This window comes from Rhineura floridana, chromosome 4 (genome assembly GCF_030035675.1).
Source record: "Rhineura floridana isolate rRhiFlo1 chromosome 4, rRhiFlo1.hap2, whole genome shotgun sequence".
NCBI lineage: Eukaryota > Metazoa > Chordata > Lepidosauria > Squamata > Rhineuridae > Rhineura > Rhineura floridana.
Genome location: NC_084483.1, coordinates 11,766,318 through 11,790,301, shown reverse-complemented (window position 1 = coordinate 11,790,301; position 23,984 = coordinate 11,766,318). Strand labels below are relative to the sequence as shown.

Here is a 23,984-nt window from a genome sequence, read left to right as displayed (position 1 = left end):
CAAATCACAGCGAGCTGAATTGTCTGGAAGAAAAAAAGAACCTGAAATTTAAATAGAAGAAAATCGGACATAAAAGGAAACGATGGTCTCGCGTAAATGTCCCAACCCTTTGGGGACACCTCGCGCTCCCGCGCTCCCTTCCTTTGAGGATCATCTCCTGATCCAGAGGCTTCAGGGGAAATGTCTTGGAGGGGCCGGATTAGCTTCTAGGTTTGTGGCTGAGGTTCCTAAACTGGTACAGAGAAAATGCGCCCGTGTGCGCTGAAGGGTAGCGATGGCTCTGACCTTCGCAGAGATCAAAGGCCCGCCTGCCCATTTGGTCCCCCCGACGGTAAGAATAGCGCCTTAATGGACTCCTTTAGGGCTAAGATCCTCAACACGTTATCTACAGTGAAAACACACCCACAGCCAGAGCCATAACTTTCCCTTCCAAGCAGCAACAGCTGAGGACCAAGGGGGTCACGCTTCATTCTGCGAACAACCGGCCTGGGGGGCGACGGCGCTGGTCTTTCACCAAAAGGAATTCCCCGCAATTTCAGGAGAACTTCCTTGAATGTGCCTATGTGATCGCAGCCTAAATCTGGCTGGCTGCGTGGTAAATCCCAAACAGGCCAATAATCCGGAATTTAATCCGCGTCTTGGCAACATCGAAGCCCACCAGCGGACATTCTCCAGTTCAATTTGAAATGCAAAGTTCAGATTATTAAATTGCATTATTATTAAATAGATTATACGTGTGTGTGTATATATATATATATAACTGTATTGTATGTAAAGAATTATATTATTTGGTATAATAAATATACGTAATGAACATATATATATATTGGAATATATATATAATTATATGTTGACGGGTCATTGACCGTAATAAACGTAAACTAACTATAATTATATGTAATGAATTATATTTTTAAATATAATGAATGTATGTAATGAACACACACATCCGTATGCCTGGGTCCATTATTTTCTGTCTTTGTTTTGAGGGCGATACACAAAGGAAAGTAAGAGGAATTGCGTGTGGTTGTGTGAAAATAAATTCTATGCCACGAAAAGAGTGGCTTTAAAAAATGCCAAATATGAAGAAACGTGGGTCCGAAGAAGACATGAGTTGTCTGAAAGTCTGATCACGAGCAGGTCGGACCCCGCAGAGGAGCAAGCAAAGGGAGTGGACGGGGCGGAGGCAGGCAAGCAGGCAGGCTTTGCCGCCGCCTTTCTGTGCAATAAGCCCAATAAAGCTCCACAGGTCTGTTTGCATTTACTGTTGCCATTTAAATTATTCAGTGTGCGGCGGTAATTGAATCCTAAGCTTTAAAAACTAATATACTCCCTCCTTGTCACCGCTTTCTGAAATCACGAAATCAGCCCTAACAGGTGCTGATCAAATACTATTACATTCTATTAAAAGGAAAATTCTATTCCCTGTTTTCATTTCCCTTTATAAAGGGGAAACTAAGTAAATGCATTTGAACGTTATTTAATTTTTAACGCTTTTAGTCCAATTTGGACGTTAGGGAGCGTCTCCAAACTCACAAAACCAGACTGCGGGGCAATAGGATTTTGTTGACATCAATTCACCCAAAACGGAATCCCTTCTCCGGCGACTTCCTCCCCCAAACCCTCGGCGAGGGAGGCTCTCCCGTGGAAGCACCAGGCAGGCGGATCCAAGGAGGCGAATAATTTCTTTCAAGGAGGCAGAAATAATTGGGGATTAATATAAATAAAACGCTCAGAAGATGCACCACTAAGACTGATTCGTTGTAACTCGAGCACATCTGAAAATCAGGCACATTAAGCAGAAAGTGAGAGAAATAAATTTGGGTTAATTTGAGAGCTGTTTCTATTCCAAGAGAAAGGACTTGGTGACTCTCTTGTCCCCTTCCCAGAAATTGCGGAAGAATTGGGTGTGTGTGTCCCCCCCCAAAAAAAAATTCTGAAGGACACACATCCACATTTGTGATAGACTGCTGCAGCATCCCTCGGAGATCGCCTTTTTCTATTTTCTAAACAGCAACACGCGCACGCCGTCGAGTGCGATGTTAAATAGTTCTTGCTCTAGGTGACGGTTCTGACAAAACGCTGGCCTCCTCTTTGGCCTGTGGCTGTTCTTCAGGCCGCAGCCCCGTGATCTGAAAACGCGCAGTCATCAGAGGGAGACCTGCCCATTGCAGAGAAATACCCCTTACCCAGCCAGATCATCCCTGGGCATTTCAAACTCGGGGGTTGAGGCCCGTTGGCTTCAGGAGGGACTTACTCCCTCGTAAGTCTGCATCTGTAGGTTTGCAATCTTAGGATCTCAAAACTGAATGGGAAAGAGGGCAAAGGGAAGGGGCGTAACTCTGGACTGAAAGAATCAAACAGAAGGAATGATTTCCTCTTATTTGCATTTAAAAACAAAGCAATCCCCCCCCCAGGACGGGGGAAGGGGATGACCCAGGGAAGCCCCATTCTGCGGCCAGCGTGAGCCTTCCTACCTTCTGTACAAGGTTTACAAACAAAGAAATATAGGAAAGAGTTACATCGAATCCAAATTAATCCACGGAGGAGGGACGAGCCTCGGTATTACCAGCCTGCAATTCTGTTCAACTAGCATATTTGTTAATGATTCCAAAGGGTGGGAAGAGGAGGGGAGGGGCGGGGAGGCTCGCCTCGTAATTGCTAAGGTTTGTTCAATTTCATATCGCTAATTTCGAAAGACAACAATCGCAGATGCTCATTGCAATATCCGCCCCGCATTATCTTAGCTAATAAATTTGACCTATTGTTCGTTTGTTAAAATGATGTCACCATGGAACAGTCCCTAAGCTCCTATTCCAATGAATTAGGCCTTTATTGAAACCCGGGAGCCAATGGGAGGAGAGAGGCTTGTTTGTTGTGGCCAATGGCAGCTGCGGGAGAGAAATTAGAAGCAGAAACTCAAGGTTTGGTTCAAAAAAGATGACACAGAGCCTGTCGGGCTGGACCACTCTTGGCAAAGTTTCAGTGTGACATCTATACAAACCAAGAGGACCTTACATGGATCTACTGTAAAAGGAAAGGGAGCGTTTTTATAGGGGAATTCTTACGGTGTTTTTTTTTTCCTCCTTCTTTCGTTCGAGCCAATATTTCTATTCACCAAGGATGGATCAGCCAACGAACACACAGACACAGCATCAACACGAACCCATCAGCTTCGGGATTGATCAGATTTTGAACAGTTCTGATCAGGAGACCCCTTCCCAACCCGCCCCCCGAGGATCAGACGGCAGCACAAATTACCTCGGAAGCCCCGTCAGCAGCAGAACGAGCGCCCCGTACCCTTCCCTCCCAGGCTCTTTCCCTGGCATCGGGGCCCCCTTCGAAGACTCTGGATCTTACAGTGTGAATCTAAGCTTGGCTCCATCTGGCGTGATCAGGGTGCCAGCTCATAGACCCATCCCTGGGGCAGTGCCACCTCCAATTTCTAGTGCCATACCAGCCATGCCAGCTGTACCCAGCCTTGGCAGCCTCAACTTCCCTTGGATGGAGAGCAGCAGGCGGTTCGTCAAGGACAGATTCACAGGTAAGCGGCAGGGTGGGTCGGTGAGGGCTGGTTCAAGCACTACCCGGAAAGATAAGAGAACTTCGGCCCAGAACTTCCTTTCGCAGCCTGTTAAAAAGTCCGCTTCTGTGCTTCTAATATACTAAGATAGATAGATGGATATATATAATAATAATACATTATATATATAATGTATATATGATATATATGTGTGTGTGTGTGTGTGTGTGTATATATATATATGATGTATATGTATATATGGTATATATTTATATATCACACGCACTCAGCCTCATCGTCTCATCATACAACCTCAACTGGGGATAAGAAATCTCTTAAAAAGAAAAATCCAAGGTACTTGGAAAAGGAGCGCGGTTTGTGTATGGAACCGAAGCAGACGGCTCACCATTTAGTGGCATCAAATTGTGCTTTGGGTGGTCCTCTAGCCTGGACCAGGAAAGGGATCTAAGCCTTCCTCTTTTTGCCGTCTTCTAAGGATACTTTTTTTGTTTCCTTTCTTTTTCTCTCTCTAAAAAACCGCCCGTAAATAGAACGGCCTGGAACACCCCCCCCCCCCAATCTGAATCAGTCTCCGTGAACTCAGAATTCTAACTCCCCTCACAAGGTTTTCTGGGGATGATTTATTTAAATCGCAATATATAACAAGAGAGGGAGACGGGTAAATCGGCGTGCCTAATTCGATTACACAAGGTTCGATGGGGGCTTTGGGGGGGGGAGAGAACAGGAAGCTAAATGTCTAATTGAGAAACCACGACGGTCATTTAAATATTTTCGAATAGAAAGGGGATTACAAGAAGGGCAAGGAGACAGGATAATGGATAAGGTTAGAATCCCCTTGTAAAGCTTCTAAACAAGCCCTGGAGGGGCTCCCGTTATGGAAGTGCTGCTGTGTCACTTCAGGTGAAGGCATTTACTTGTGGAGAGGGGCGGACATTAATTTGGGGTGCCTGAGATGGTCATCAACAAACCGTCGGATAAGCAAAGAAAATGAACGTGAGGCCCTTTAAACACTTTAATTATTATTATTATTATTATTATTATTATTATTATTATTATTATTATTATTATTATTATTAATATTATTATTATTATTGACACTAGCTGTCTGGGATAGTTCTCCTCACCAGGAATGTTTCCAGTTTGGCCAATTCCCCCCGAAACCTGCTTTGGTGCTACATGCAATAAACATTCTGCAAGATTACCGAATCTTTCTGTCTCTGCAAAGCACTTTATACACCCTAAGAAGTGCTGTACAAATGACAAATAACAAGATCATGAAAACCGCCCTCTCCCATGCGCCTTTGAGGATCCCTTCTGAGTTCAGGCTTTATCTCCATCCTTCTCTTCTTCTAGGCCTATTTCCGTCTCCTTCGCCTTTGTAGCCAGAGGCGAAGTTTTTATTTTGGGAGGGGTGGTGGTGGTAATTCATCTCTCAGCTGTCTCTAGGCGAGTACCTTAGGTTAGGCACCCCCCTTTTGTATTCTAAACGAATTGATGCGGAATAACTTCGATTCCGTTCTCAAGATCTCTAGGGAGGGTTTGAACCCTCACGTCACCCATAAGCATGGGGCGGGGGGGGGGCTGGGCAACACAGGCCACCCTCTTTTGCCACCCGCCCAGATATTGAGCATTAGGGGAGGGGAGGGGAGGTTGGATGTCGCACAGCAGCAAGAGATAACTGAACTAATCCCCGGTAAGCGCACTCGAATGGGCGCCTCAAGGCGCTCTCCTCCTAAGCCAGGATGGTTATCTACAACATCAAGGTCGACGTGTATCGAGGCCTGCTAGGATGTTTCCTAACCAGAGGTTATTGACCATCAAAACGCTGCTGGCTCGGAGAGAGAAGAGAAATGAGGCGCCGCTGCCGCCTCCGCCCCCCACCCAAGGGTTTTTCTCGCCCGGCTGGGCTGGTGTCGCCCTCGCGTGGGTTCCCCCAGCCCGCCTGGCCGCTGGGACGGGGCGCCGGTCTCTCTTTCCTCGGCCGTCTCTCTCACGCTGCCGCGCTTTCTGTCCTAGCGGCGGCGGCGCTCACCCCCTTCACGGTGACGCGGCGGATCGGGCACCCCTACCAGAACCGCACCCCGCCCAAGCGCAAGAAGCCGCGCACGTCCTTCTCCCGGGTGCAGATCTGCGAGCTGGAGAAGCGGTTCCACCGGCAGAAATACCTGGCCTCGGCCGAGAGGGCGGCGCTCGCCAAGTCGCTCAAGATGACCGACGCGCAAGTCAAGACCTGGTTCCAGAATCGGCGGACCAAGTGGCGGTGAGTCGGTGGGGCAGCGTAGGGCTGGGCGGGTGGGGCGGTGGGGGAATGGTGGCGGCGGCGGAGAGAGGCGGAGTGAGCGTGTCGGGGCCGCCTCTGCCGCCTGCACGTTGGCCTTGCAGCTCTCTCCAGCCTTGAGACGGACAGGGAAGGTGCTGAAATGGACAGCGCGAAGGTCTGCCCCGCCAAGTCTCATTTTGGTGAAGCGAAACTAACGAAAAACGTAGTGTAGGCGGGGGGGAGGAGTACAGTTTGCTTCTCCTGCCCCTCCTGATGATTCAACACTATTTCTCATGCTACGGAGCCAAATGCCGATTCCTCCAAATCCCTTCCACAACCCTCCTGCACTCTTTTGGCCTGTCTGCCTCTTCCCAGCTCCTTCTCTCCGCAAAGGCGAGAGCTTTCCGTCCTTGCCCCCTGCACCCTAAACACGAGATCCTGGAGAGGGGAGGGAGCGCGCGCTCACAGAACCCCCACCCCAGTAAGCGGCCTGCCAGCCTAGGCCCGCTGGCCGGCGAGGCAGGTCTGTGGAATCGTCGAGGCACACTTCTCCGAGGAAAAGTGTGGGCCGACGGGATGCCCAGAACAGGCAAGGAGAACTGCCCGGGGCCAACCACGAGCCTTCGCTCCCTAGCTAGATCCCGGCAAAGACACAACAGCGTTATCTCTTGTGTATCAGTTTTTGGTTTTTGTCGGTTGGTTTGGCGGAAAGTAAGGAAGACGACCATGGTACCAAGCTTACCTAACAACAACAACAACAACAACAACAACAACAACAACAACAACAACAACTATTATTATTATTATTATTATTATTATTATTATTATTATTATTATTATTATTATTATTATGTAGAGAGAGTCAGTAAAGACGAATTTGCTCTCTCAGAACTCAGGGTCACCCAGTAAAGATGGATTGGCAAAGAAGTTCAGGAAAAGATTCATACAACACTATGCTTACCTTTATGGAATTAATAGGAGAGGTGGTGAGGGACACTGGTTTAGTTGGCTTTTTTTTTTTAAAAAAGGATGACAAACTGTTTCGAGGATAATTGGCCTGTCTGCGCCAGGGATGGGGAGCCTGATGCCTTCCAGATGTTGTTGGACTACAGTTGCCATCATCCCTGACCACTGGCCATGCTGACAAGGGCTGATGGGAGTCCAGCACCATCTGGAAGGCCACAGGTTCTCCATCTCTGGCCTATGGTTTTTAGCTGTGAAAACTAAATAGAACCTCCAGGTTCAGAGACAGTATAGCTTTGAAATCCGGGTGTTGCGACAAGAGAGGAAGAACGGCTATGGGTTTTTTCCCCTGCTTGGGTATCCTGATAGCCGCAGCTGGAGATAAAAAAACCGGACTGATCCAGCCAGGCACTTCTGGTTTTTCTGTGTTCCAGACACGCATAAATACTGAGAAAGCAGCTTCGAGGGCAAATTGCCCTGATGGGCTAGGGAGTCAGCGGGGAAAATGGCCTGGAGAAGAGGGTCAACCACCCTCCCGTGCGCCGCGGTACCAGTATAGACTCTCCCCCCTTTCAGACTTTTCCCAAAGAAAAAGACGCGGGGAATCCCAGTCACGGGATTCGAACCCGCCGTTAAATCACGCCTTGTGTGGCGGTCGCAGGGAAAACGCCTCTCCACCCGCCATCGGACCAAAGGGCTGTCGGGAGGGACATCGGGAGTCATGTGCCCTGGGGCGACTCTGACCCAGGCTGGGGCCATCGCCCAAACAGAGCGCACACCCGCCTTCAGAAAAACTCCACTCGCGCAGAGGCCGATCCCTCTGTTTACTCTCCGCGCCAGCTCACACCGTTAAACTCCAAGCGCAGGAACGAAAAATAAATATAAACCCACCGTTTTCTTCCCCAAAGTGCTGGCGTTGTGATTTGGTCTGGATTGTAATACCAGCCCTGAGCATTCCTGAGAGCTATTGGAGAAGTCTTTTTTTTTTTTAGTCCTGAAAGATAAGCAACTCCATCATCCTACTCAGCAGCGAATTCTACTGACTTTTAATAGTAGCTCTTACTCTCGCGTAAGGCTACAATCTAATATGTACTTCCCCGGGAGTAGGTCCCATTGAACCCAATGGAGCTTACTTCTGAATAGACATGCGTTGGATTGCAACCTTAGAAGAGGGCGTAAGGCTGCAGCTTCAGCGGTCAGAGCTGCTCTCCTGGGGCGTTTCACTCGAGGCGCGTCCGGGATAGTTCCGCTCTCTGTTTGTTCCTGCTCTCTGCCTACAAATCGCTACAAGTGCCGATTATTCAGACCGATTATTCAGACCGTAGACGCCGCCCTTGGGTACCACATCCGATTGTCCGATTGATGGAAATGGACCTCGGCGGTTGCAATAAATACCTAGGTGCTCCGGTAGAAGCAGCACAAATGCTGCTGCATAATAATATGACATTATTAATATATCATTAATGCTAAAAACAATGCAAATTATTATTATCATTTATTATTATTATTGTTTCAGATTAAGAGACTTAAATCCCAGGTCACACCCTGCAGGTACCTAGAAAATTACAGGAGGAACCGCGTTTGTTTCCTCTTGAAATAGGTTGGCCATGATCCAACGCACCAAGTTATAGCTGACTCCGAACTCCGGGCTTGCGCTATGGTCTTTATGTGTTGGGTGAAAAACGATGCGCGCAACTCTAGTCCTTTCCTAGCTTCCTGGCTCCTTCACCTGCAACCATTCACGGACAGGACGGTCGAGAGCGGCTCGTCGACCCTGATTTTTCCCGTCCCCTCACTCTGTGCCTAAAAACAAAAGGGAAAAAATCGTCCAATTTATTGAAACGCTTCTGGATATTTAACTTAGCGATGATGCGACCTTCGCATTCATTAATTTGCTGCAGCGCAAAAGGCAGGGCCCTTGGACTAATTCGCTTAGTTTGGCCACCGTCGCGTCACAAAAGGAGCGACTGAAATCCCCAGGAATATTAGACAGCCAAACGGCCTGAGCTGACAGATAAAAGGCATCTCTCTCTGTGTGTGTTTTATTCCTCTCAGTCTCCCTAGAAAGAAATATCAGCCAGCCAAAAACCTTTTAATTAAGCCTCTGAAAACACATTTCATCGGAGCCCTGTCGGCGTTCGACCTGAAGATATGAATACGCTTGAATTTTGTGATAAATCTGGGCTAGGCGAGGAGATAGAGCTAGGTTGTGAGGAAAGGGGAGGGGGAGCTCTCTTTCCCCCATACACACACACACAGCAATTATATTTTAATATTGTCAAGGATTGTTTCCCACGTGCCAGAAACTGGTGCATTCGTTTCCCGAAAAGTTGTCTTCGTTTGGGTAGGGAAAGAGGGTCGTTTGCCGGCCTTTTCGCCGATTCAGAAATCCCTCCTCTCTTTTGGAAAGCTCTGTGCGTCTTTTTGTCTTGTTCCCGCCGCTCGGCGGCCGCTGTCTGGCCCGGATGACAAGGATTGGGGCGCCCTACCTCGGGCATGTGCGGCCGCCTTTTCAGTACGACTGGCTCGCGCAGTGCCCGGGCTTGGCCGCGGATTTCCAAGTTTTGGGGGAGGGGGTGGCTAAGGAGGCGTCGGAGGCCGAACTGATTCCTTGGAGATTTTAAAAATGCGTCCGGGAGATGGGATCCCGTGTGAATGCCGGTGGGTGCGAAAAGCTCCGCCAAGTCAGGCGGCGATCGCGGTGCAAGGCGTTTTACCGCCCCCGGGCGCGCTTCCTCGCGAGGAAGCCCTCCCGCGGAATTCAGCGGCCTTGACTTCCCTGTAAACCGGCCTCGGTTCGCGCCGTCCGCTTCTGGTGATTTTCCAGGGCTCTGAAAAACCTGGGGAGTTTTGCAGCCAAAGGCATGAATTTGGGACTGGGAGTGTGTGCGTGCGTGTTGCCCATTCGAGGAAATGTCACGGCATTTGCGCCTTTGGAACAACAACAGGCTAGCTGTTTCCACCTGGCTTTCCGGGCTAGTTATCCTTGGGTACGCCTCCTGCTTCCTCATTTTGCCCAGAGTCAGGGGGATTGCTCTCGGAGAGTGACGCTTGGGCGTATGCCCGGGCACAAGCGCCGTATACGGGTGCACACCAAATCACACTTTCCCTTAGCGCGCCTGTCTTGCTGCTCCGAGGAAGGCTTGGCCCTCTCCGAGGGTGACACGATTCCTGGAAGGCGAGCCCCAAACTTGCCCCTGCCTGGTGCTGGGAGACAGTCTAAGCAGCCGAGCTGAGAGTTGCGCGGGTGCCAAGTGAATTCCTTTGCTTGGTAGCAAGGAATCTCGGATCAGCGGGATTCGGATCCGGGTGCTGAATCGGTTTAAAACGCGAGGGCTCCGGCAGAACTGCTTTGGGGCAGGCCGTGACCGCCGTGCCTCAGTTTCTCTCCTGCAGCACCCCTCCACCGCAATCTTTCTTGAACTCCCCTGATAAATCTTTCTACAAAGCCGGCCTTTCCAGTCCCGCTTGAATAATGCGCTGTCGAGATTTGCTGCTGAGGATGGCGTTTGGTTGCTTACTGAGGGGGGGGGGAGCTGCGAAAGGACTAGGGAGAGGCTGGCCTATTTTAGGGATAGCGTTGCTCTACTTTGGAGGGAACAGCGAACGAAGGCTCCAACTTTTGGGGTTTGCGGGCCCTCCTGTTTGTTGAGCATCCATCCTGAGTTGCTGGCACGAAGTCTTAGGCGGAGGTTAGACGATACCCGGCCTTGACTGAGCATTTGCTCTGATCTGGTGGCGCGGAGGTTCTCCCGCAATGAGCGTTCCTCCTTGATTTGTGGGAAACCAGCGCAAAATAATGATAACAGTAAAAATAAATCCTGCAAGAAAAAACGAGACCTTCCTGCCGTTTTGGAAAGGGTGGGGAGGAGAGAGGGAGTATATGACAAGCGCACCTCTGCGTCGCCATCCTGTCAAAAGAGCCAGGGGCGATTCTTTTCCGCGACAGTCGCTTTGGGGCCCAGGATGCGGGCGAGGGAAACCTGGCGGTGGGGCGACTGGCCGCCATCTGAGCCCCTCCGAGCCAGCTGCAGTCTCTGAAAGCCCGCCCCATTCCCAAGGAACAAGGGGGGGGGAGGACGCGGCCTTCTCTCGCCCTTTCACATCGTGAAAAAGGGGCCTTATTTGGGAGTCAGTGGGCAAGAGCCGCCGAGCCGGGAGCGAACGCCAGAGCGCTGCCTCCGTCTAAGCAGGCCTGGCGAGCCCTGCTCGGCCGCGGCAGCTCCGCATACCGAAGCGCCCGGCCCTAATCGCAGACAGAGGGGGTTGCTGAAACCGGAGCCGTCGATCGGCTTGCCGCGGGAAGGGCTTCGGGCGGCGCTCCTCTCTGCCCACCTGTCTGGGAGGCGAAACCCCTTCTGACCTTGGCGGGAGTGACTGCGGAGCAAGCCCGCAGAGAGACTGGCGCGGTCAAAACGTGCCTCCTTTGGGCTGGATCGTGCCCAGGGCGTTGAAAGCTAGGCAGGCCCCGAGCCAGCCTAAACGTTCAAGGGAGGGGGGACCCCCCCAAAAGAAGCAAGGTTTTTTCCCGTAATAAATTTAAAATTGTGTTCTTTGCAAACAATTTTAGGGGAATTTGGGGGGGAGGTGACCCTCTTAGCCCCCCCCCCACTACGGGCTTGGATAGGGGGAGGGAGAGCGAGAACTAGGAAGGAGGGAAGTGGGAGGTCGCGGGCGCAGCCGACCCTAACCCGGCCGTTCCGTTCTCCCTCGATGGGGCTAGGGAAGGCGAAAGGGGGGGGCGCTTGGGACTCGGTGGCTGACCGGGGGGGCTCTGATCTGTTGCTTTGCCTCTTTAGGAGACAGACGGCTGAGGAGAGGGAAGCCGAGAGGCAACAGGCCAGCCGGCTGATGCTGCAGCTCCAGCACGACGCCTTCCAGAAGTCGCTGAACGACTCGATCCAGCCTGACCCGCTCTGCCTGCACAACTCCTCGCTCTTTGCTCTGCAGAACCTCCAGCCCTGGGAAGAGGAGGCCTCCAAGATCCCGCCCGTCACCTCCTTGGTGTAAAAGGATCTTTGGCCGGGAGGGTGGGCCTCGGAAAGGCAGACACCCTCCTCCACCTCTCCCTGCATGAACCGACGGCCGAACTAAGCAAAGACGGTGCTCCGACCCAACGGAACGAAAACGAACAAACAAACATAACTACAAAAGGACCGAGACGAGGAGTAGTCCGAGTAGGCGCGCAGTGGCGCGCCGGTCACGGGGAGCGGCGATCCCACTGCTAACACCATGTTACTTCCACCGCTGGTGACGAGACCTCGCGGGAGGCCCTCCGTGTCCCGGGAAGGGCTGCATGGATTGTATAAGGAATGCTTCTGCCAGCCACATCCCACCCACCCTCACCGCCGCCCCCGAGCAAGAGCACCCTGGATGGATCTTGCCGGTTTAATGCTCCTATGGCCCCGGACTCATCAAGAGCGTTTCCGTAAGCTTCTCTCGGCGCCGCGGAAGCAAGAGAGAAGATCGCTGATCTCGCCTCCCCTCAGCCCCAAATTCAAGATCCCCACCGCCGCCACCTGGATGTCCCAAGGGCGATTGGCTGGTAGTCAAACAAACAACAAAGTAAACAAGAACTTTGCCATGGAGAGAGAGAGACTCCTGGCCACTCTAGAGGGAAATCGGGGACTCCCCTACACACATTGTCCTCACTGGCAGGGTTGGTTTCCCCTTCCTTACTCACTCCCAAGTATGGATGATGGGCGGGCGGGGGGATGCAATCTTTCTGGGAAAGGCCCGCCGGCTGCCCAAGAGAGCCGGCTGCCTTCAGTTTCCTAAGGGTTGGGCAGTGGCAGCCGGCGGGAGGAATCAGCCCCGACAGACCCAGTGTGGATCGGTCGTCTCCTAGCGGTGCCCTCTGCTCGCCTCCGAGAGGGGAAGACCAAGAGAAAAGGACATGGGGTCAACTGCGTGTGTGTATGTGAAATAAAATGTGAATAAGTTAATTTATTTATGGACCGAGGTGCCGAGCACTGTTAATATGGAGAGAGAGAGGACCCTTATTATTTCTGTGGAAAGCAGAACATATATTTTAGGTTGGCTCCTGAAGGAAAAGAAGCAGAAAAGGGAGGCCTTTTTACCTTCCACGGCTCTTACCTCGGATGGCCACCCCCTCCTTCGAAAACCACTTAGCAAAGGAAAATAAATATATTCTCTTTAAAAACGCTGTTGAGCTGCAAGCCGCCTGCCGCCCGCCCCCATCTGTTCCCCGAGCGAAGTGAACGCCATCCCGAATTTATTCGCCACGGTAATAAGGGCTCCCCTTTCACGCCGCCGCACAGACCTGTCGGTTTTCTGTGTCGTCCCGGCCTCCCCTTCTGGCAAGACATGAACATAAACGTCGAGCGGGACGGGAGGGAGGGGAAAAGACAAGACAAACAAAGCAGCCCCCTATCCCCCACCCGCACCCACCCGCACCCCACCGTGCAGCCGATGCCCTTTGCCCACAACGGAGTGGAGAGAAAGCGCCTTATGTTTCATAATAAAACTAAGAAGGAAGAGTTGAGGTTGATCCAGACCGTGTATAATACTTTGTATTTGCTAAAATGTGTAAATAAATGTTTTCTTTAAAAATGTTTCTGGTCTGAGCTGTGATTAAGACAGGCCTGCAAAGGTGAGGGTGCCTTTATCCTCTGAAGGGCAGGCTATTTGACTAAGTGGCCTACTGACTCTGACCGGCAGCTGACTCTCCTTCAGGGTCCCCAGTGGATAATAATGTTTCCTATCACCTGCTAGCTAATCCTTTTAGCAGAAGGTGACAGAGATTGAACCCGGCAGCGCCTTCTGTCTGCAAAGCAGGTGATCTGCCACCCAGCCAGGGTCATTTCCCCAAGGGGTGTGTGTGTGTGTGAGTGAGTGCACATGCACATGAGCGAGTGAAGAGAGAGACAGAACGACAAGACTTCAAACTACCAGGCTTTATGCCAGGTCTGAAAAGTTGTGTCCTTCCTTCCAGGTCCTCAAAAGCAAAGGAGGAGTGGACTTTTTTCACCCCTGACTGGCCACTTCTGCACTCCATCCATCCATCCATCCATCCATCCATCCATCCATCCTTTCCACAGAGAAGCTCAAGGTGACATACATGGCTTTCTCCCCTCCCCATTTTATTCTCACAACAACCCTGTGAGGTAGGTTAGGATGAGACAGAGTGACTGGCCCAAGGCCATCCTGTGAACTTTATGGCTGAGTGGGGATTCAAACCCTGGACCCTCATGTTCCAGTTCGATACTCTGCCCACCATGCCACACCTAAAAGGTGTAGTAGTGTTATCTTCCTACACCTGTTTCCAAGAACAGGGTGTAGTGGAGGAGGAATGCAGGGGAGGGCAGCTTCAGCATGCTTTTTTCACAATAGGAGCAATGGCATCATTTTCCAGAGCAGCAGGGTAATGGATGGACTGTTGTTGCTCTGGCGAGTGAATGAAGCAATAAATGAGGCTTTTAAGTTTGTGACAGATTACCATAGCGGAAGTCAGAGAATCTACTGGGACTGTCTTTCTGGGTTCTCTTTGTGGCTGTGGCTTTGTGGCTGTTCACAAGCAGCTCCTGGACTCCAACATTTACTGCTACACCACTGCCCAAGAGGCCAGTTGTTGGCTATACACATGTGGGAGCAAGCCATTATCTACTACTACCAGAGGCGTTGGGGTGTGTACAAAGAAGCCAGACCCTGGCTGTTCTCTGCAGGATGTAGGACGTGATAGAGAGAGCCCTTCTGTTCCATGTATTATGCCAGCTTTAGCCACTGTTGTCTCTCACCTCCTTCTCCTGGGTGCTCCTCCTGCTGGAGACAAGGGTGGAGCCCCAGGTGGGCAAAGATGTTTTCCTGATTTTGGAAGACACTACAGTGGCTGCCGCAGGTCATTCGGCAGAAGACCAACAGAAGAAGTTCATGGGATGTTTACTTTTTGCTGTCGGTATCTGAACCTTATCCTGTTCACTAGAGGTGGGGAACCTTTGGCCTTCTAAATATTCCTGGACTCCAACTCCCATCATCAATGACCATTGGCTATGGAGGCTGGGACTGATGAGAGTTGAAGTCCAACAGCATCTGGAGAGCCACAGGCTCCCCATCTTGACAGTAGATTCTGATTAGCGGCTCCCTTTTGGGTTACTGAATGAAAGTCAGGACCTCGTCCTTGCTGCTATGTGGGAGCAGGCGTAGTACTAGAAAGGACTCCTGTGTTGGAATGTATGAGGTTCAACTCCAACTTGTGGGTTGAGGCTGCATGGGGTTAAATAGGGTAGCTAGAGAGGAGACCTCTTGGTTGCTAGGTTATACCTATCCCTTTGATCTCCTGCTGTCTCTCCCTTCGTGCTAGACTGATATGCAAAGGATGTTGATCCCAGTTCCTTCCCTCCTTCCCAGTCTTCTTCTTTCTGAAGAGGGGAGCAGACATCTTTCCTTTGTCTCGCCCTCTCCTCCAAGCATGAGGGCAAACACTAGGCTTAGTGTTTGCATCTCCAACTTAGCTAGTTAGCTAGATATAGGACTCTTTCCCATCAAGCATGTACTTCCAGAATAAAGTAGTTTTTTTCTTATTTTAAAGCTTAAAGCCTCTGTCTGACTAATTTGCAGGGAAGGTAGAATCTTAGCAAAGATTCAGACACACACACACAAGTTCGCTCAAAACTCTCCGTTCCGCTATGCAACTCTGCAGGGTCCTATAGGTTATTGGGCCCAGGCTCCTATATCCTGTGCTTTTAAGGCTGAATGTCAACAGGCATGGCTTGTTACGACACTTGCTCAAATGTCCATTTCCAGATAATTATTAAAGGCACAAGAGCCCTCATTGGTCTTCAGAAGGTAGATTGCAGGGGCTGGGAAACCCCTCCTCCCCCATGGGGCCCAAATACAACTCCCACCAGCCCTAACCATTGGCCATGCTGGCTGGAGCTGATGGGAGTTAGAGTCCAACAACATCTGGAGAGGCCCAGGCTCCCCACACCTGGTGACTGTGATCTGCACACACCTGAAGCCATGACTGTGTCTTGCTAGTACTGTGCCGGCTATCAAATAGCAGACTTGGACTGCTCCATTCTTGAAGAGGGAGGTATGGAGAAGAGCAAGAAAACAGAAGATGATGACATAGGTAAGCAAAAAGAGGCACTGTGAGTCCCTAAAGAAGTGTTCAAGGAAGCATCCGGGGTTCCTTCCCCCCTTTATTCTCAGCTACACTGTGAAGTAATTTAGGCTGAGAGTGACTGGGCCAAGGACACCCAGTAAACTTCATGGGGGTTTGAATCTCCCAGATCATAACCATTACACCACACTGTCTTTGATAAGATACATTCTTTGTCCCTGAAGGAGATGTCATCTGAAACACATTGGGCTTCTTGTATTTGTGATCCAAGCGTTCAGCTTGAGCACCAATGTGGGGCTTTGTGGAGGAGGAAAGGAAACCTTCTAATGCACTTCCATTTCTCTTTCTTGTACGGAGGAGCTCCCTAATAAGGAATTCAGCCCCCAGTTTAGTTCCTATGGGTGAGTGTGGGTAGTGGTATCACCAAAGCTGGTTGTTCCTTGGCTCAGAACATGAATGAACTCCAACAACTTGGAAGATTCACCTTCAGTATAAGGTGAGCAGCATTATGACAATTCCTTTCTCTCAATCAGTCATTCCCTTAGGCTGCAATCCTATATTCACATAACTTGGGAGCCAGTTCCATTGAATCTAATTAGGTTTACTTCTGAGTAAACACATATAGGATTGCACTTTTGCACACTTGCCTGCTTCAGCATTTGCTGTGGTGTTAGCAGCAGCAGGCAGGGAGCAACAAGATCTCTTTTTGTTCAGTGCACAAATATGGCTCTGTTACAACAACATTGGAGAGGCCAGGAGTCTTGGGGCATGTAATTCTCCCATGGTGCCTGATGAGCACTAAGCACCTGGGAAGATTACATTTCCCAGGGCTCCTCATGCCTGGGATGCTGCTGTCCAGAAAGGGGGGAAAGAAGGAGGAAAGGAGGTGACAGAGAAAAAAATGAAGAGGGTCTGGGGAAGAGAAGCAGACATTACCAAGTACAACAGCAACCACATCCAAAGCAGCTACTACTGCCAGATTAGCTCTGCAGCCACAAAGGGAGGGGGGCTTTTTGAGTGTTCATGGGGAGAGGGTCTCAAGATTAGGGCTGGTAATGATAAGCAAATTTATCTCTGCACCCATTTCTGAATCTATGATGCGACACATAAATTGAGGAAGGGAGGGAGAAGGACAGAGAGTAAAAGATGGAAACTGCAGAGGAAAAAAGGTGGGGAAGGAGAAAAGGAGAAGGCTGGGCAAGGAGAGAGAACATGTGTGAGTGAGAGAAGGTGAAATCCAGGCATCTCAGGTAAAAGTGTATGACAAAAGGGAGAGGCCAAGAGGGCCTGCTTATGCCCTTCCATGTCCAACAGCTACCCACCTGACCTGCAGAGTAGGCAGGGGAGACTGGAGCTCTCAGGCCAAACAATTAAATAGGGACTCTGATGTACCCTCCTCCTAATCCCTTGGTCCTCCCTTAGGGGAAAGGAACATGCTTACGTCTGTCAAGATTCCTCATAACTTACAAGGGGCACAGGCCCAGCAAGCACCCAGCTGTCTGTCTCCGAGATCAGAGCAGCCTGTTTTTTTCTGTCGTCCCCAACCCTATACAAGTCTTTAGCATGAACCAAGGGGCTGAGGATGGTGTTGGATATCCTGAGAGTTTGGTAACCATAGGCGCAGACCCAACTGTCAAGTTATAGAACGCTTATTAAGAACAAAAGAGAAAGGAAGTGGACAAACCGGCAAAGCAGAATATTGAAAAGAAAAAGGAGCTATTTAGCAGAAATCTATCTACCTTTGCTCCTTACAAAACAGGCTTCTGGTCTCCTCATGAGGAACACCACTTAGGTGGTCCGTTGCCAGTTCTCTGATGGTTGGAGGGGGAACTGTGATGGAATGGAATGGACCCTGATGTGTGTCGCAGAGTGGCGAAATTGGGAATGGAGAGACTGAGGGAGCCTTTATGTGTTTGAACCTTTGCTAAAGATTACACCTTCCCTGCAAATTAGTCAGACAGAGACTTTAAGCTTTAAAATAAGAAATACTTTATTCTGGAAGTACATACTTGATAGGAAAGAGTTCTACATCTAGCTAACTAGCTAAGTTGGAGATGCAAACACTAAGTCTAGTGTTTGCCCTCATGCTTGGAGGAGAGGGAGAGACAAAACGAATATGTCTGTTCTCCCTCTCAAGAGAAAGAAGAAGAAGGAAGGAGGAAGGGAGAGTCAGCAGGAGATCAAAGGATAGGTATTAGCCTAGCAATCAGGAGGTCTCCTCTCTAGCTACCCTTTTTAACCCCATGCAGCCTCAACCCATAAGTTGAAGTTGAACCACATATTCCAACAATGTGAGGGACAAAGAAAGTGGTTTCACCAGTCCCTTTTAAAAGGGCTTCCAAACAAGCACTCATTGGTTTTGAGTGGCAGCCAATCAGGTCCCACTTCACCTTCTGCAGGTAGCCCTTTACACCTTTTGGGATCTGGGGGAAAAGCAGTAGACACCCCTGGTGTGGATGAAGCTGGCTATCACCTGTGAATATTGTCACTGGGTCATTTTTCCACACACACCCCTGCCAGACATTTTAATCTTTAACCTGTGGATTTGGAGAGTTGGTGGAAGTTACATGCTGGGTTGGTTTAGCCAAAATAGAGGGGCTGCAGGAGACCAAGCCTTTCCTTCCACAGTGGTCTCCATATTGTTGGTTGCAGTTAAAGTTGTATCCCTGATATGGAAAGTTTGGAGACTCTTTTTGGCCATAGTGACTACTGCTATGAGTATGCAGAGTAATTCAGCTGTCTGAGCTGCGTGTGCCAGTGTGTGTATTTACTTAAGAAGCAGGCTTTTACCCTGTGTTCAAATCACTGAGACTTAAGACTTGGTAAAATAAAAAAGCTACTTTATTAATAGAAATACATAGTAAATAGGAAAGGCATACCTAGTTCCAACTAAGTTGGAAGAGCAATGCCCAGACTTGGGTATTGCCCTCATACTTCAACAGAGAGAACAAAGACTGTCCTTGGACAGTCAAAGAAGAATAAACAGGAAGGAGGGTCAGAAGTCAGGTCAGCTTCCCTGAGAATATCAGTTTACAACGGAAGGAAGTTATGTAGAGAAGAGCACAGGTAAAGGTAGGCAAGTCCAGCCAGCTGGAGGACCCTAACTCTATCTTCCTTCTGGAATGCAAAAAGAACCCAAACAGGAGTTGCTCTTGCCCCACTTCTAACAACTGCAATACCATATTCTGCCATGTTGCAAATATTCTGCTGCGATATGAAAAGCCTAGAGCTACTGAATGTCTATCTCAGAGGCGCCAAAGCAATATGAGGCTAATGATCAGGAGCAAAAACCATAAAACAAAATAGGCCCACGTGATGTAGTGTATATTAGGGCTGTGTATGGACTCACTCATCTGATTTGTGGCTCCAGTTTGTAAACACATATCAGGCCCACTCTGGTCCAGGCAGATGCAAATCTGGATAGTACAAATCTCTGGAAGTCCCATTTACTGGCATTCCAAACCCAAAATGGCTATAACTTTCTTGTTCTTTGACCTGGGGACATGAACCTTGGAGATGTGGTAGCTGCTATAGAGAAGGGATTAAACCTGCCAAATTTCAAGTAAATAGCTCCAGGGGTTTCATGGTAGCCATCTTAAAGTTTGCTTTTTCCAACAAATGCTTTTTTAAAAAATGTGAGTGCTCAGTCATGCCAATTAAAGAGAAAAAAAATTAAACATACTGTTTAATATGAATAATATTCACTGTGGTGAGCAATTGGAAATAACAATATAATAATAATTCTTAACTTTAAATGCTGGCTAATATTCCAACAAGGCTGGCTGCTTCTTATTGTTTATGGGTAGCATATGGGAAATAACAACAACAACAATTTCAGAAAGCGGTGGCTAAACATGCCCACAAGATTTAATAATTCTTAGCAATGAGAATCATATCAAATTAAAAAAACATAGACAACTTTAAAAAATATATATAAATAAGGATGGGACTGGGACTGATTGGTAAAGAATAGAAAACAAACAAAAGCTGAACAAATGCTATCCAACTCCAACCAAACACTTATAAGAGACAGAATTTACAAAAGATTTCTGGAGAGTGTTGGGTGGGGTGATAGCATTCTAGCCTTCCACCTCTGTCCCCACTCGGCTGTTTTCCTTATATAGTGTTGTAACTGCTCCATTTCAGAGACACACTGTCAGGGTTCATTAGAGACTTTTTTGAGCTACAGATTTGTACAAATCTATACAGATTGATTCAGGACTAGCCAATCTTCTCTGTAGGTGTTTCGACCCCATCTGGATGTGGTACAAATTGGCCTGAACTGGCATGATTTGGTTTGTGATTTGTACAAATCTGGTGTACAGTCAATGTGTATATGTCCCTTTTCAAATATATATATTCACAAACATATGGATCATTTCCTTTAAACCTGGCCAACTTACTGAGGCTACAGATTGGAGGGGAGAAATGTTTGGGAACACTAGCATGGAATACAGGCAATGCTTAAAAGCATCTCCTCTCCCTCCCCTCCATTCCATGTGAAAATGGGGTCTTTACCAATATAAAGGGCCCTTGCTTTTCTGTCATTTTCAATTTGAACATTGGTTGCCTGAACGTCAAGGCCTCTTGCAATAAACTGCATTTATTTTGTTTCATTGATCACTGGATCATTGCCATCTGATCCATCTCGGACAGGATGTTTCTAACTGGAGAAGCCTCTGAGCATCTTTAAAACCAGTGCTTTTAAAACAAGATCTTGCCATAGACATGCTTCCTGTTCCCTGCATCCATCAGAGAGAGAGAGAGAGAGAGAGAGAGAGAGAGAGAGAGAGAGAGAGAGAGAGAGAGAGAGAGGCTAAACATTTACCGTGGTGTGAAGTGCAAAGCAAGTCATATTATGTACTGGGCCAGATATAGGGCACGTCTAAGATCTTAAGCTGGTTTATTAGTCATATTCTTTTTCCTTCTCCCTCTCACACACACCCTTGGGATCCCTGAGAACTGCAGGCTAAGAATCTTTAACAAAGATTTTTCAGTCACTCACCAAACTACTCAGGATCCTTGGGGGAAAGCCATGACAGCCATAATGAGCCTCAAATCAATATAGATATACCCACAGATCTAATATAGCTTTGTGTTGGGGTGGGTCAGCATTTCCCAACCTCAGATGTTTGGGAGGACTGCACCTTACATCAACTCAGCTGTAGTCCCAAATATCTGCAGGGCACAAAGCTGGGGAAGGCTGATACAGGGGAAGGTAGAACTGGTTTTGTCTGAAAAGTCTTCTGCTGAGTTTATTTTTGCTCCATCCACTTTATCAGGTATTTATTTGGAGCTGTCTGGCCAGAGGTGCGAGCTGAAGGGCAAGTCAAAGAGTTCTTGACCTTTGGTTTTTAGCCTGCAGCTCACAGCCTGAGGTGTGTATTTGGACCCAAGAGAGTGCTACCAGAACCCTGTTTTGCATCTGGGTAATAAAAACCTATGGCACAGACACAGAAAGCTGAAGTGCAGTCCTTTGGTGACCCTTGCTGATGGTTCATGGCTTCCATATCACCAACCATGACTAAGGCACCCAATCAGGAACATTAAATCAGCCAAAGGGTACTTCTAGCTGGACTGAGTTTGGTGAAGCACTGAAGCTGGCACAGGGCCATAAAATGCAGTTGAGAGTGCTGTGGCACAATCCAAAGCTTCCTTTTAGAAAACCAATGGAGGATTTTTTTTAATCTGAATGTTATATTTTACTTTAATTAAGGATTTGTTTATTTTTTTGACTAGGAATCAATGTTTTTGAATAGGGAGCAGTACAAGAACCTTTGTCTTTGACCATTAACCAAGTGCTGTTGGGGATTAAAGAGCCTTCTTGGTCTCCAGATTACATTCTGTGCATTATTTAGGATCCAGATGATCCACTGGAGGAGTGGAGTATGCACACACACAAGGTTCTGGAAGTGATTCCTGGATGTATATTCAAGGGAAACAAATAGCTCAATGGAATAGGTGATCCATGCGATATATGCTAGCTTGGGGCTGGCTATCCTGTGGACCTCCAGATGTTGTTGGACTCCAGCATGGCAAATGATCAGGGCTGATGGGAACTGTAGTCCAGTAACATCTGGAGAGCCACAGGTGTTAGCTGATCTGTTAGCTGATCTAGTGAGCTAAGACTAGAAAGTTCTAGTTTATGGGAGGTGCAGTGACCCTGCAAAGCACAGACTTTGGGTCAGATGTCTGGAGCCCTTTCCACCCTCAGCAGCCTCCATGCTTTCTGCTCCCCGCCACTCATTATTCTGGTTGCCTGTCCTCTGCCAAAGAAAGCCAAGTGCCTGCTGACCATTTCATCGTGCCTCAGCTTGCTGAAGAGACCTGTGCGGGGCCAAAACTTGTGTGACATGGCATGGTTGCAGGGAGAGTCCTGCTAAACAAGCGGTGACAGTGGCTCAGAGTTGCAACAACAACCCTTTTGGCTTTTATTTTTAATATCATTCTGTTTGTAAGGGCTCTTTTCATTTTTTTATTTTACAGCAAAAAAAAATTATTCATTCACTGGACTGAAATGTCAAACCCTGTTGATCCCCAGGCAGTTGAACCACCTTATTTATATAACTATTGCATTTATACACTGCTTTTCTGCCAAGGTACCCAAGGCAGTTTACAGTTTTAAAATGCTGGTCATTATGGGTTGCTTGGTGCAAACAAAGGAATATTTCACAAAGCATGTCTGTGCGCGAACACACACGCACACACACTTACATCTCCAAAGGTGACTGGATTTACTTATTGTATTTATTTATTTATTGTATTTATATACCACCCCATAGCTGAAGCTCTCTCGGTGGTTTACAGTAACTGGATGTGATTGCATCAATATTATATGGATAGGGTATTGCCGTTCCTGAAATTGGTATCCCCTAACCACACCAGATTGACCCGGGAAAACAAGTTCTCTTCAGCGTAGTTGGCTCTCTGCTGGCTTTAGTTGGAGACAGGAGCTCAGCCTGCATTTGCTTTATCCATTGTTTTGCTCCAGGTAAAATGCATAATCATGGGGTAGCCTTGGCTTTGTTTCATACGCAGCACGACCACTATAATATTTGCATAATCAGAATAAAAGCTTATATTTGCATAGTTTTTTCTTGGAGGATGCACAGGATGAAGGCATGTATCAAGGCACAGGAATTTGGGGGAGCAAAGGTTGAGGTAACTGGAGAACGGGTACAGAGCTGCTGCATCAAATTCCCAAAGTGACTGGACATTGGAGGTAAAAGCTACAATTTCATACCCACTTACCTGGGAGAAAGCCCCATTGAGCTCGGTGGGGCTTACCTCTGAGTAGTCATGGACAGGATTGCTCTGATTGTGTCTAATCCAGCCTTTCCCAACCAGTGTGCCTCCAGATGTTGTTGGACCACAACTCCCATCAGCCTCAGCCAGCATTGCCAATGGCTGAGGCTGATGGGAGTTGTGGTCCAACAACATCTGGAGGCACACTGGTTGGGAAAGGCTGGTCTAATCTGTGGAATTCAATGATGCTGGACTGCCCAGAATTAGCAGGCAGGCACACAGTATTTTGTCAATGTAACCAACTGCAAAACAACCTTCTCCCCCCCCCTCCCATATCTTTCCTATGATCTGATCACCAACATTGAAAGGTAAGGCACTTCAAATTCAAGGTGGTATGGGGGGCGAGAAATACATTTTGGTGAAACAGGATAATCTTTGATTTCTTCTTGGAGGAATCTGTGGTTATTCGACCTACCTTTTTAAAAAACACAAAACACAACAACCCTAAAATGTGACAATGCTTCTTTAGCCAGTCTCCCCCTTTCAATAAACCCTTTGACCAGGTAATTAGTAAGATGGATCCCTGTCAGTACAGCTTTTGACCTAGATATCACTTTGAGTCTGCACTTCAGGCCATGACTGTCGATCTGCTCTTACAGCTTGAACCTATGCATATATACCAGAGCTTGGAAAAGTTACTTTTTTGAACTACAACGCCCATCAGCCCAATCCAGTGGCCATGCTGGCTGGGGCTGATGGGAGTTGTAGTTCAAAAAAGTAACTTTTCCAAGCTCTGATATACTCAGAAGTAAGTCCTGCTGAGTTCAGTTACACTTTCTTCTAAATACTTGTACATAGGCTTAGAAGCCTTAGACAGCAACTAGGAGACT

The 23,984-nt window shown here is 48.4% G+C and overlaps 1 protein-coding gene across 1 annotated transcript; it reads left to right on the top strand.

Moving 5' to 3' along the window:
* Nucleotides 1-3,123: 3,123 nt before the first annotated feature.
* On the top strand, nt 3,124-11,777 carry TLX3 (T cell leukemia homeobox 3). Its single transcript, XM_061626163.1, has 3 exons — nt 3,124-3,544; nt 5,561-5,804; nt 11,567-11,777. Exons 1-3 carry the CDS (start codon nt 3,124-3,126, stop codon nt 11,775-11,777), a joined length of 876 nt encoding a protein of 291 aa, XP_061482147.1.
* The last annotated feature ends 12,207 nt before the right edge of the window (nt 11,778-23,984 follow it).